At 42.9% G+C, this 14,558-nt stretch overlaps 1 protein-coding gene across 1 annotated transcript; it reads left to right on the forward strand.

The window, feature by feature from the left end:
- The first annotated feature begins 2,013 nt into the window (after positions 1-2,013).
- LOC146426607 (keratin, type I cytoskeletal 23-like) lies at positions 2,014-12,382 on the forward strand. The gene is made up of 8 exons (XM_085083634.1): positions 2,014-2,643; positions 6,134-6,216; positions 7,591-7,747; positions 9,166-9,327; positions 9,416-9,541; positions 10,288-10,508; positions 11,190-11,215; positions 11,864-12,382. The coding sequence occupies exons 1-8, from the start codon at positions 2,014-2,016 to the stop codon at positions 11,965-11,967; spliced, it is 1,509 nt and encodes a 502-aa protein (XP_084939760.1). The 3' UTR covers positions 11,968-12,382.
- The last annotated feature ends 2,176 nt before the right edge of the window (positions 12,383-14,558 follow it).

Genomic DNA, 14,558 nt, shown 5'->3' on the forward strand with positions numbered 1-14,558 from the left:
AGTGTATTTCCTTACTCTGAGTGTCACTTCCAGTCTTTACTCTGGATTAAAGAGTTGACTAAACCCAAATTGAATATTGCATCCTGCAGATTTTGAAGTAGTTGGGTGGTCTTTTTCAAGGGTCCTCAACATGTGTGGATCAAAACTGTGTGGCCTCTTTTCCAGTTTGGAAAGGCTGAGCTTCAGGGCACTTCCCATGTCCCACATCACCTGTACTTTGGATTACTTGCAAGAGAAAACACAATTCTGGTTTTCATGATGTGGTAATTCCATGATATTCTCAGGACAGAGGGTCTCCAGTCTCACACACTGCCAGGCTTGCTGTCAGGCAGGGTGGGAATGTCATGAAGTAATTTCAGGTGAAACAAAGGATTAATTCTATTTCACATTATATTCTGTGCATACATGTGTATTTCCATTTCAGTGTGATGGTTCATAGGCACCAGCTTGCTAAACTGAAAATTCAGTCTGAAATTGATCTCTGGTGAGATCTGCATGATATCATTGGCTCTCTTATGATTTGGGGTTTTTTTTCAAGTTAGGCCCTTGGTTTTTGTGTGGTGCTTCAAGCCCACCCCACTCTTCAGCAGCAGGGTTGACTCCAAACTGCAGCTATGGATAGTGGCTGTAATCAGAGTATTTCGGGAGAGCCAAACCTCGTACTCACTGGAAAACCCTATTTTCACTGATTGCTTTCCCCAAATAGTTACAAATGGCAGGATTTCTGCACAAGGAGGTGTCTGAGGAAGGAAGAGGAGCATGTGCTCAATGGAAAGGGAGCTGAGGAAAAGGAAAGGAGCAGGTGCTGGGCAGAGTCAAACCTGAGCCGCAAGGAGGAGCCCGAATCCTGCTCTGTCAGGAATGACAACAAAGGAGGTACCAGGGGAGCTGGAGTGCAATAATTCCTTATTGCTGCAGCATTCCAAATGAAACAAACAGGGAAAAACACATCCTTTCATGTTTCTCTCAGGACAGTGTAACTCTGCTTCATGCAGTCTTCCTGACCTCACCAGTCAGGATGAGCAGCAGGACCAAGGCAGACCCTGGGAAAAGGCTGAGCCTTCAACTAGGTAAGGAAAACAGCTGCAGCATTTCTAGAAGAGCCGTGCACACTCAGCTGTCTGCCTCTTCCCAAATCTTCCTCCTCTATCTCATCCCTAAGTCATGGACTAGAACAAGGCAAGGCAAACCCAGTAAAACCAGCAGTTGCCATGGTAACACTCCCCAGTTTGCCCCCCTTACCAGCATGAGGAACAGGACAATCTGCAACAGCCACACTCAACCGTTCCGTGTTTGATGGGTGCAGTTTGACAGAAAGACTTTTGAGAAAGACTATTCCTGCATGACTGCCAGGTCAATTTTTAGGGCTGGTAGCTTTAAATAATCAATTAATTCTTCTGAGTGTTGTTACAAACTCTTAATGTGCATCTTTTCTATAGCTAAGATATAAATATCTTAATAGTATTAATGCTGGGGACAGCAAGAAATCCCTGCCTTCCTGCCTATTGCGACAAGACCACTGAAACAGTATTGCACCTCAAATAATGAGAAAATCAGTAGAAAAGTATCTAATTCTCATGTATTCCCCCTGGAAATGGGCAGCAGAAGGGAACAGCTGCACATTACTGACTCTGGAGTTCTTTTTCGTTTAGAAGCTAGATCACTTCATGAAAGCCTCACGTCTCCCACAGGCTGGAGCTGTTTGGTTGCTAATGACGGTTGATAGGACACACTGCATTTGAGAATCCACAGGTTTGAGGATCCACAGGCTGCTGTAATTCCATAGCCTGAGAATTACGACAGAAGGTATGTGCAGAGCCCCATCCCTGCCCCAGCTCCCCATTTATTCCCTTCATGAGGAGGAAAACATAACATACTAACTACAGGGTTAGAGAGAATTCTGAGGCAGAGCTGATCCTGTTCCACACCTACGGATTTTGGCCACACCTCACTATTATCATATGAAAAGAAAAAGAAAAAAAACCCAAACAAGCGAAAGGAAAGCAGCCCGGTATGTGGCTGATTCCAAACAACAACAGTGTGCAGGCTCATAAATGCTTCAGAATTGACCAAGAGGAAGCACGTTTCATGATGACACAATCTTGTTGCTGTAGTCATTCATCGAAGGGAAACTCCCACAGGAAAAGGCATAAAGCTGCCCAGGGAAGGCGAAGAGGCTGCTCAGTGCTAGGCAGCCAAACCTGGGGTTCGATTCACACAGAGCTAAGCATGAGCACCAGCCAAGGCCCTTTCCAGTTTTTTTCTGCGTCCCTCAGGGGTAGTTCAGGGTGTGGTTTGGCCCAGCAAGGAACTTCTTACAGAGCGTCAAGTGCAGATGATGGTGCCAGCAGCACACATCCCTGCTTCTCCTCCGCCAGACCCTTCTGGCTGGCTGCAGGAGGGGCACCCTGGGGAGGCTTCGGCGAGCACTATGGGGAAAGCATCTTCCTGGGTGGGAATGAGAAACAGACTATGCAGAATCTGAATGAGCGCTTGGCTGCCTACCTGGACAAGGTCCGTGCCTTAGAAGCAGCCAACGCTCAGCTGGAGAGCTGCATCCTAGAGTGGCACAGGACAAAGTCTCATGGAAAAAGGCATGACTTCAACCAGTACGAGCAAAACGTCACTGACATGCAAAGACAGGTAAGTCAGAGCTGGGACTGTGTCATTCTGTGCTCTTCTAAGGAATCTGGGTTCTCCTTTATGCTGATGGCTTTCTTTTAAAGAAGTTAAATAAAACCTTTGAAATGTTAGAAATCCTCAGGAAGGTTGTTCCAGGACCTGGGCATAAACATTCCTTGTGTTCACAAGGAGACTGGGCACAAGAAAGGCTGGAAGGGGGCAAGGGGGATTCTGCAGAGACTGGCAGAATAAAGGGATCCATGCGCTGCCAACTGTTCCTTTCCGTACTGAAACTGGGGTTTGAGTAACTGCGTCTGGCAGAACTTGGTCTTTTTGACTGCACAGGTATTGAGCAAATTACAAAGCAGGAGTGCAGAGCCTGCCCCTCTCCTGCCGCTGTCTCCAGACAGACTGGGGCATTCCAGCTCTTTGATTCCTGCGGTAGCAGACAATGAAACTACAGGAGTTTTGGGACCAATGAGCTTATGTAATCAGATGAAAAAATACTTCATTGTAATTAAGAAAATAGCAGTGACAAATTCCTTGTGGATGTTTTCACTATAATTAAAAGGAGAATTTCTGGTTCCTGCCAGTAGTTAATATTAATGTTCAACAGTAACTCTTTAAATCTCCCAAACTCACGTGTCTTCAAATTTAAGCATAATATTAATCTGTATTCATAATGAACATCCTTAGTACTGTAACCATCTGTGACTAATCAGTGTAATTAACTTTACATACCCATATGGGGCAAAACCCAAAGCTCTTCCAAATGGAATGTTGTCATTTGCCCTCCACTTTTTATAATACAATTACTTGGCATTCTCAAGATCCTGAGAAATTATTTTCAAAAAGGCTTGGAAACAATATTAATCTGCATCTTTGCTGATTAGGGCCAAGGACTTAATCAAACTCCGTGCTCACAGTTAAAAGTGTTGCCTCCAGGCAGAAGATGAGGTGCTCCGACCACAGCCTGTGTATGGAGAGCCAGAACTGTCATCACCCATTTCTGTTTTAAGGATAAAGAAAGGTCACTATCCCCAGACCTGGCACCTGGGCACTTTCCTTTTGAACTGAAAGAGAAATAAAAACTTGTTCATCAAGAACATAAATGTGTTCAGGTGGATTTGGAATTAATAAATCAGAAAGATTTAGGAAGATAATAGGCATAAAACCATGATGCTGATTGGGGTAAAGCCCTCACTTTTTGAATAGGTTGTACCCAAACCGCTTATTTTTAAGACTCACCCCTTTAACAGCTGTCCCTGGCCACAGACATCTGGAGGCTGATGGCTGGGCTGGATGTGGGAGGAGAGGTCAGGAGAGGATCTTTTACAGGTGACAATTCAGTGATTGAATCCAACATTTTTACTTTCTCTATAAATTATTGCAATTAGCAACATGTCTGCCAGTAAAGTGAGTGAAAATATAGCATCTAATTATTAACCATAATTAAATTAATTGTTAATTTAATTGTTAATTTAAAAGGTCAAACTAATTTAGCACCTAAAATAAAATTTAGGCTAAATTTAGGGTCCTATATCCAATAACCCAGAATGTCTATGTTATGCTACCTGTCTGAACGTGGAGGCATATAATCATTTGGGTCCTACATTTTTAACCACACTCTCCTGGATACCTGAATTCAGGATGAACATGCCAGATGGAGCAACAAGTTTTGGGAAGAGCCTTGCTCTAGCCTGACTCCATTCTAACCCAGATACACAAGGAAGTAGCACCTGTTCTTCAGGTAACTGTCTCATTCAAACACCTTGTGCCGCTAAATAAGCCAAGTGATCTATAGAGCGTTCCAGGAGATGGGACAAAGGCCATGAGGCATGAGAGGTAAAGCCTTCTCATGTTTTGAGAAGGAATTGGACTGTATTTCTTCTATAATAGTGCATGAGTTCTTAATGAAGCTGTGTGACAGTTTGCAGACTGGTACGAGAGACGCAGTCACATTCATGACAGATGCTGTAAGGAATTCCATGTCATTATTAAGAGATAACTGCCACATGTCAGATTCTCTGCTGGCTGCAGAGCAACCAAGGCCACATGGCAGTGCACAAAGCACTAACCAGTGCTCAGATAGCCCAGAAAGAGTCACACAGCAATTCTGTACATAGCACAAAGCTGGGGAACTCGTGTTGTTTTCTCACCACATTGGATGTTCTACAAGGCTGGATTCAAGAATTGCCTTTTCTCTGACACCAAATTGCAGGCAGCCACACATTCAGGGTATTGTTACAGCTCTTGAGCTGGCCTTGATCGTGTCCCAGGGCAGTATGCAAGGTGTGCTGCTAATTGCGCAGGAATGCACAGTCTCTTAGCAGATTAGTTAAACATTCCTCAGCACCTTCTTCTTTACTACAGAGGTGAACCTTTGACACTTCAGGAGAATTTTGTCATTTCCTTGTTTCGTAGTGATTCATTGAAGTGTGGGAAGTTTACTCCAAGGTGTTGGGAGCACTGTAAATGACTTCTGTACAGCCACAGTGCCCCTTGGTTTGCTCTGTGGGTGCTGAGTGAAGGTAGCTGGTGGGATTGCAACCACAGTCCTCTTTTCTCTCAGTTAGAAAAGGACATGATGCCCTGCATTTATGATTTCCTATTTCTATTATGATAATTATGTATGAGTTCCTGCTGGAATTCTTTCAAAGATTTCACACAGAATACTGAGCTTTTTGCATTCAGATCCATAGTTGAAAGCTATTCAAGGTTATCAGGGACTCATGAGTCTTTCCAGTGCATGCTGAGTGCACCAAAGGAATGAGGTTATGCTTCCTCCTGCTCCTTTTAGGACAATTTTCAAATCCCAAAGCAAAATCAGATACCTGAATCCATCACTCCATGCTGCTGGTCGATTCAGAGCAGCTATAGGTGCATAACTGAATGGAGCACAACAACCAGATGCCAGTGGTGTTGTGCATGCCACTCCAGGCTGAAGCCCATGGTGGACTGAGGGTCCTGCCAGTGAATCGCTGCCACCATCACCACTGTGGATCACAACACCGACTCAGCAAGGTGTTCATGCTCAGGCTGCTTTTTAGCATAACATTAATTGAGCATTTTGATTGTACTCAGACACAGCTTAATGGTTCTTACTGAAATTTGCCCTAAAGATGCCCAAGGCAGCTTTGTCAGCAATGCTGAACAGGATCAGAATCCGGTCTCAAAACCAGAGGAAGGCAGTGACTGTTACTCTGTAATAGACCATGAAGTTTGTGTAATGTCATTAATATCCTCCACCTGGTTAGGAATAAGATGATGCCTCCTGGTTCACACCCTCAAAAAAAGTAAGAAAAATAGTAATGTAAGATTATGGACAAAAACTGCAAAACACCTAATTTAATCAGGCAACTGAGCTGCTTTAATTCCTGTGCTCTCTTTAGTGTGGGAATTCTAGTATTTAAATTCTTCCTACGAGCAGCAAAGAGGCTAAACAAGCACAGATTATTTGCTCTCACCCCATGGCAACACTGACTCTCCTGTTGGATTCTCTGTTTTCCAGATTGAGGACAGCAAGATCACCAATGCCAGTATCCTTTTACAAATCGATAATGCTAACATGGCAACTGAAGACTTCAGGCTCAAGTAAGCTCTTCTTTGGTTTTCTCATATGGTTTGAAAGAAGATTAAACTAAACATTGCTCTTTTTTGTTAATCCAATAGGAAAGTTATTTTACTGAGGTTCTCTGTTGATACTGGATGAATAAAAACAATGTAGAACAGGGAAAAAAACCCAAAAGGATGTAAAAACCACAAATGATTGCTGAAGAACCTTGAGTCACCCTGTTTATGATACTTAGTGCAGGTCCTGATGAGCAGGTTTGACAGCAGACACTTGATGCTTGTGACAAAAGGCACTTAAAACTGTCATCTGGGATTACAAATTATCCCCTCTAAGTACTGCACTTCCCAGTCCAGCCCAAAATCTATTTCCTGGACTTATCACCTCTTTTGTCTAACTCCACAGGGAACACCTGTCCTTCTGTAGCTTCTGCTTTGGAGTTCCATGTGTTGTGCACAGTAACTGGGTCTGTGCCTCCCTCAGTCTCAGCACAGTCTCGTTTCCAGTACATTGAAAGACAGTTCTTAGATCAACTAAAAAGACAAAATGTTTGGATAGAAAACTCCCAGACGGATCTTTCCAAAGGAAAGGATTCGACACTTCTCTAAGGCTTCTTAGGAATCAGGAAGATTTGCCTTTCTAGCAGCTGGTGATCAGCTATAAAAAAAAAATTTCTCAGTTTTTGTTCATATTGTGACAAACTCACAAACCCTGAGCACTGCCAGCCTTTCATTGTCAGTCAGTCACAAAAGGAACCAGTGGAACTACTTTGAGGGATGGTAGTCAGACTGGGTTTACTGAGTGAATGGAGAACTACCAACAAAGCCCACAAAATATGGAGTAAAGGGAGAGATGTTGAGAAGCAAAGTGCTTCCCATGCCCAAGGGAAGACACGGCAGCAGCTCCCTGCCTTTGGCTCACTACAGACACTGCAAGAGGTTAGAGAGGCATATTAGTAATTGGCTTTCACCAGATTTTTCTTGTTTTTCTGAAGGAGTCAAAAGAAGGACATTTTGGAAAAACTAAAGCAAGCATTGATTGCTGATACTGTTTTTAGAGAATCATTACATTCTCAAAGTTTTCACAATCCAGTAAATGTTAAAATGCAAAAAAGGGAAGTGAAAAAAAAGAAAATTTATTTCCGACCATATAGGAGAAGTTCTCCCTATGCTATGAGGGAGAAAGGAAATCTAAATACAAAAACAATGAAATCCATTCTATTGTTAAGACTATTCAAAAGCATTTAAATAACGTATTTTAGAAACAGAATTTCTTTCCTTGGTTGTTTATTCTCTCTAGCTCCCTACATAGCCTAAGCAAGTCTACGTCTCTTTATACAAGAGCCTGAATCGGGCAGTTCTCAACATGCACGTTGTGTCTTCTCTTTCCTCATAAAGATACGAAGCCGAGAAGTGTCGCAGGCAGGGAGTGCAGCTGGATGTGGAGAACCTGCGGAAGGAGCTCGACGGCATGACCATTATTACCACAGACCTGGAAATGGAAATTGAAGGCTTGAGAGAAGAGCACATCCTTAGGAGGAAAGACCATGAGGAGGTAGAATAAGTTCCACTTGGTAAAATCCTATCGCACAAATCTTTACTACCATGTAATTAACTGAGTAAGACCCACAGTCTGTAAGTGGGATTGATGATTCAGGACCTAATCCTGTTTCTGAAGTAGCCAATGAGAGTCAGGTGAGGCAAAAAGTCTGTGTCTGCTTTACCAATTACACTGGGGTTTCAGAGAGAACGGATTGCAAGAGTCTCTCCCACCCATCTGTCACACACAGCTAATAATAACTGACATATTGGACAGAAATGTTCTCAGAAAGACTTAGATATAAATACACAGAGTGCTGTTGGGTTTTACTCATCACAGACTTTCCTCAGTTCTGAATATATCATTTCCCACACTCAGAAGCATGGAGGGTTTGAGGGGTGGAAAAGACCTCTTTTAGGTCCCCTCCAAACTCAAGCAGGGTCACCCAGAACAGGCTGAACTGAGCAAAACAGACCTTGAATTCTCGAAGGATCAAAATTAAAAAGAATGGTTGGTGAAGCCAGGCAAAATTACTCATTCTTGCAAAATCCTAAGAGCAGTAATTAGATAATAATTCTCAAAAACCACACTACTCTGAATTCTTCCACAGCTATACTCAGTGCTCTCTGTTATTCCCACATTTGTAATTCCACTGCTTTAAACACACTGGTTTCGCTTGATCTGGTGTTGTTTGCAGTTATTACCTAACGCAGGACCAAACGTCCTGCTCAGTGTCTGTGGGTTATTAAAGCAGAGAATGAAACACAGGGTTACACAGCAGCAGGTGAAGCTGCTTTTGGCTGACTCCTTACAGCCAAGGATAGTTCTTGGACACAGGGGACAACAGAGCCATCCCTGTGTCCAGCTGATCTGCATACCATGATGTCATACCCCAAAAGGCTCCTTTGCCTGGGCGCTTTGAAAATGGTACCAGGCACGGAAGGCTGTGCTACACCAAAAGGAATGTTACCCTACCTGCCTGACTGGTCCTGTAATTATGTTGTTTACACAGTAATTATATGCTTTAATCCAATTATTCCTTTAACAATTACATAGAACTTTTACATTACTCTCCTGTAAACTTAGTTATAGTTCCATAAATATTAACATAAAGGGTAAGAAAGATTAAATTACTGTTAGATTTTCATCAAAAGTTTTGGGTTTCTAATAGATAAATAAAAAAAAAATGTCAGTGCTTTTTCATTAAGTCCACTTCTTACAGAAACAGTCTATGAAAATATCTTCTCACAGGTTTTCTATTGAGTTCTGCCACAGAAGCAAGTATGTTACTGGTTTAAGTAATGTCAGAGTATTATCAATATATAAATTTTTCAAATAATGTTAACTTCATATATATGGAATTCTGTAGCTCCATGAAAGCTTTCCACTTTCATAAATGAGTATGTTTGTTCCCTCTGCTAACACATGAACAGGATATGGAAGCCAATCGCTCCTCACAAGACTTCAAAGTCAATGTAAAAGTAAACGCAGCCCCACATGAGGACTTAGGCAAGATTCTGGCAGAAATAAGAGAAGATTATGAGGCCATAATTGAAAAGAATCGTCAAAGCCTGGACAACTGGTACAAAGAACAGGTAACAGCTATTCCCTGCTCATTTCCAAGCACCCTGTGGCCATACATGCCTGACCAGAGTCTGTGAGCTTTTTTCTTCTGCTCCACAGAGTGCAGCAATGTCCCTGGCAGTAACCCCTAATCCTGAGCAGATCCAGCGCAACGAGAACGAGATCAAGGAGTTAAGGAGGACTTTGCAGTCCCTGGACATCGAGCTGCAGGCACAGATTAGTAAGGTATCTGCTGCAGACATCTCGGGCTGCTCACTCACTCCATACTCTCTCAGAAGTTGTCATGGACCAATTCTCCATCTAAATTCGTGGCATAGCATAACTTTATTGCAGTTATTAAAGTATGAGGGAAAGTGGAATTCAGATCATGCTCGACTTTGCCAAAATATGCAAAATAGATTCAGCAACCATCACCAGGAAGTGAAAAAATTTATGTCTCTTCTTATAACAAAATATGAAGAGAAGAATATAGGGATAGCTGACTCCAACTCTAGAAAGAAAATGTGTCCAGAAGACGACAGTAATGCAAAGAATGCAAAGTTCATATTTATTGGCCCTGTTATCATGCATGAAATACTGGAGTTGTGAAAAATATTGGTGGGGAACTTCCACAGTTACATTAGTCAGCTCTTACACAGGTTAAAGCTCACATCCCAGTGACCTGGTGACTTTGGAGTAATTCTGGACAGTTCATGCACAACTGACAGGACAGACAGCAGTTCCAGGAGCAGAGCTTTGAGCAGAACGGATATGGCAGGGATAAATGACTCAGTTTTGCCTCTCATGCACACACGGCAGAGCATCGTGGTTCTGCTGCCTTCACAGGAATAGTTATGCAAATGCATAAGTGTTTAAATTACCACAGCCTTAATTTTGCAATCTTCTAGCTAGAGACCAAATTTGCTGGCATTTCTGTGTTATATCTACCACATAAATAATAATCATGGTCTTGGTATTATCTGCCCCGTCAGAAACACATGCTGGAAGACACCTTGGCTGACACTCGGAACTACTATGCTGCTGCTCTTCAAAACATGCAGCAGATCATCTCCCGGTGTGAGGAAGAGCTGAGCCAGCTTCGTTATGACATGAAGCAGCAAAATAACCAGTATAAGGTTCTTCTTGGGATCAAAACCCGCCTGGAAAAGGAAATTTCCACATACCGCCTGCTGCTGGAAGGGAGTGCTGACGGGTAAGGCAGAGCTGCCCCGACTGGAACAGATGAGAGGAGAGTCCTCATATTTGGATTATTTATTTGTTTGTTTGTTTATGCTTAATCAAAGCATAAGTGAGTTCCACACTACATCAAGGGTTGGTATTTTAATGTGACGGATCATAATAAAAAGCCAGAGTCACTTAGAGTACAGAGACATTTGTATCCATGTAATTTGGATTACCTATATTAATATAACTTTTTATTAAAAAAAAAAAAATCTTCACTCCCATAGCATGGCCATCGCAGCATTGGAGAGTGCTGGCCTCATCTTTATTCTCTCATCTGATTTATACAAAGTCAAAAAAGGAAGATCAGCAGCCTTTAGAATTGAAACTCTCAGGCAGGCAGGACAGAGTGGGCCCAAGTGTAGGGGTATTTGTCAGAAACCAAACTGGTATCAGCCTGAGCAACTCTGAATACACAAGAACCAATGCACCTGTCCCTGGAAGCAATAGTGAATGAGCACAGGGATGGTTTTCAGTGAGTATCTACCAAACAGAAATCTCACATGGTATAAAAGCATAATTCTTTATCCTTCTTTTCTTTTAATTTTACCTCATAGTGGGATGAGGTCTCCTTAAAATCAGCAAGAAGGGGATGATTAACTTCTTCAAATTAGTATAACGCTGTTTTTTCTCTATTTCATTATCTTCACAGGACAGCGAGGAAATCTGAAACTGAAGGTAAAATTTCCTTACTTTGTCCTCTGTTGTGACTCTTAATTATTGTCATTTCCAATCCAATTTCACTCAGAGGAATTTTAACCTCACTAGAGTGAGCTGTGGAAGGTGTGTGTGGCAGGTACAGATCATGGAGGCCTTTGAGAACCATTTCAGTGGCTCCTGGCTGCTGTGAAGGGCTCACTGCAGAGCCTGTTGGGCTGTGCCTGCCCATGGGCTGCCTCAGCCCCAGCCCTGTCAGTCACACACGTGGCCACAGCTGAGGCTCCAGACTGAAGCTTTCCTGGGATTTGAGGAGGCACAGAGACTCCACTGGGTGACTAAAACAGCGTTAGGGCTTGAGAGCAAACCGAAAATCTGCATGTCTGGAAACTCATATTCTGGCATGAGCATGACCTGCAGACATCCAGGATAATCTGCTGGATTTGCATTGGCTGGGCTGTCGCTGTGTTATTCATTTGCCCTGACCTGCACTAGACCCAGGGTGACTTTCTGGCAGCACATTTCACACAGAGCAATAACAAACATTGACTTAAAGGGAAACATGTAGAGATAACTCAGTTGAGGAGGCAGCAGGCAAATGACTGTAAATGAATCTTTCCCTCCATCACCTTGTCTCAGCATTGCTAATTAAACTTCCCTTTCTTTCAGAACACTCTCGGCTGAGCAACCAAAAGCTCAAAGCAATTGTCCACGACAGTGTGAACGGGGAGGTGGTGTCCTCCACCATCAACGAGATCCCCCCACAAGCCTGACGGGAAGCTCTGCCAACCACTGGCTTTCCCGGCAGCAGCTCCCACAGCCCCTCTGGGAACAGCGTGCTGTGGGCTGGCTCTCTGTGTCAAACAGGGATACTGTAGTGAATGTGCTTCTAAAATGATCTGCAGCCTAACACCAAGGTGCCACACAGAGCTGGGTATGGCTGACATTGGTAGTTTAAAGAGCTTTTAGTCACCAAAATGCTGAAGAAAAGCTGTTTAATTAAAGTGACTGGCTGAGCTAGTGACAGATGTATTGTGCACATCTCCCCAGGGCAGGAATATCCATCTGGGATTCAGTTATCGTTCTGCAAATTAGCTATAATTTAAAGGGAATAGTCTCTCAAGTTTTTTCCTGGTCTTATGCCTCTCATCATATACCTCACTGCAGCCAATAAATTTTTATCCATTATTTGTTCTGGTCCTTGGAATATCTGATTTTTCTTTCCTTTACATATGCACTGTGCACTGTGATAGTGTCACTGACATCAGTCAGGACAGCGAAAGCCTCTTTGTTTCAGGAGGACAAAACTAGAAGGACACAGAAAAGAGGTGACACAAATTTCAGGTGATATTTACATGAGCAAAACGGTTCAACTTCCCTATATACAACTTATCAATGTCATCATTTGAAACAGCATTATGAGTAGGAGTGTTGCAAAGTCAGCTTACTAAAATTAATCCCCCAGAAATGTTTCTTTATTCTTCAGTTTGAGAGAAATTTTCTTGCACTGTCTTTACATGCTTTCCTTCAGAGCCTGTAAGTACTTTTCCAGACACTCATTCTTCCTTGTTGACCCAGGTAATTCAAAAAACCGTCTCAGTTATTTGGTCTCAAATTAATGTTCACTGTCTCTGTCGAAGAGTTCTGCAGTCAGGCCAGACTGGTGTTTGCAGTGTGTACTAATGTCAGGGAGACTTGTTAGGCTTTAGCCAAACCCAGGCATCCTCCCTTTCTCAGCTCAGCCCAGTGCCCGACTCAGCAGTAGACCCTGACAGCAATAGAGCTGTGCAAAGATAAAATCTGGGCAAGGAAAAGGGCAATATCATTAGGATGTTTAGACGAGGAAGACTGTAAGGCAGAAGGAAGAGAGACCAAATGGAACATAATGAGTGTATGAGGGATTTGCATTCCAAAGTCACTGTCTGCGTGTCCAGGGCAGTCTCGCATTCATGAGCGACACTGTCATCATGCCCTGTCATACTCACTCACCATGGACTCTCACAAAAGGCCTTCTGTTAACCTGCCTTGCTTTGAAACAGGACTCACAAAGGAAAGGGGAAATCTCAAAGGAAATGCAGATTAAACTGAACAAAGTCCACCTCTGTGATACAGAACTACTGGCGTGTTCCGACCAGTTCCTGATCCCCCTTTGCCCCCCGCACACCAACTCTCCACCCTTGTTGCACAAAGAGATCCCAAAAGCATTGGATGGATTACCTAATGGTTTCTTTAAACTAGGTAAAACTTGTAATACAGGATTAGTAACTCCTGGCTAATTAAGAGTGTCCTTCCTTATGGCTTACCAGATCCAACAAGCCAGACCTGGTGTTTGCAGCATCTGGACAAAATGTGCCCAGGTTTTTTTGAGCTATTTTCTGTGTTATTCAAAGATATGTTCATTTATCAGATTTACATAAAAGAGCCACATTGCTGTGACACAAATAATTATAAAAACTTCTAAGTAGCCCCTTATTTCTACATCAAAGGAAAGTATGTGCTTTGTGCTGGGTTATTGTGCTGAACTACAAGAAAGAAGAAGAAAAAGCGAATAATTGAAGTGCCTTGTGGAACACGCCTGTCCTTATTTCACATTGCTGAGCAATGCTCTGGCTTTACTCTGCCCTGGTGTCCCCTCATGGGGAGGTGAGATGTGCTCCCTGTGCCCTGTGTTGCACTCGACTGTGGTCCAAGCAGTGCTGGATAATAGGCAGCAGAATTCCTGTTCTCCTCTGCTAAGAGGCAGCAGAATTCCCACTCCACCCCATCACTCTGACGATTTTAACCTTCTCTTACCTCTGTGCCATTGCAGTCTGTACAGGTCAGACCAGTACAGCTCACAGCACCATCCTCACAGCTCACTCCATGATTGACACCATCATGCACTGATGGCTCCAACACAACCATTCAAGTGTCTTTTACTAAGTGGAGTAAACCAATTAGTGCTTAGACATACAAATATGTGTTACAATACATTCTGTTTCTGGCAAAAATTGCTTATTTCTGGAGAATCTTTCACAGGTCCAGAACACTCTGCACAATTGCAGATTTCCTTTGTGTTGAACAGCTCGTGACACCATGTCACCAGCTATGTGTGCCCTGTATCTGATGGTTACTCATTACCTCTGAATTTGTGCTCTGGTAGATAAGCTATGCATTTCTAAATGTATTTAGGGTGGGTCTGCACCCTAAATAATAAATAATGATGCTAATATTTACCACTTGCATGCACTGTTAACATCACATTCTCACACCACGCTGAGAGATTAAGTCAGGGAGATAATGAATGGGGGCAGCATTATCATTCCCATTTTATTGCCTCAGAAATTGGAAAAAGAGATGACACAACTCGCTCAAGGCTGCAAAG

This window comes from Lichenostomus cassidix, chromosome 27 (assembly GCF_008360975.1).
Source record: "Lichenostomus cassidix isolate B80296 chromosome 27, HeHo_3.0, whole genome shotgun sequence".
In the NCBI taxonomy this organism is placed as follows: Eukaryota; Metazoa; Chordata; class Aves; order Passeriformes; family Meliphagidae; genus Lichenostomus; species Lichenostomus cassidix.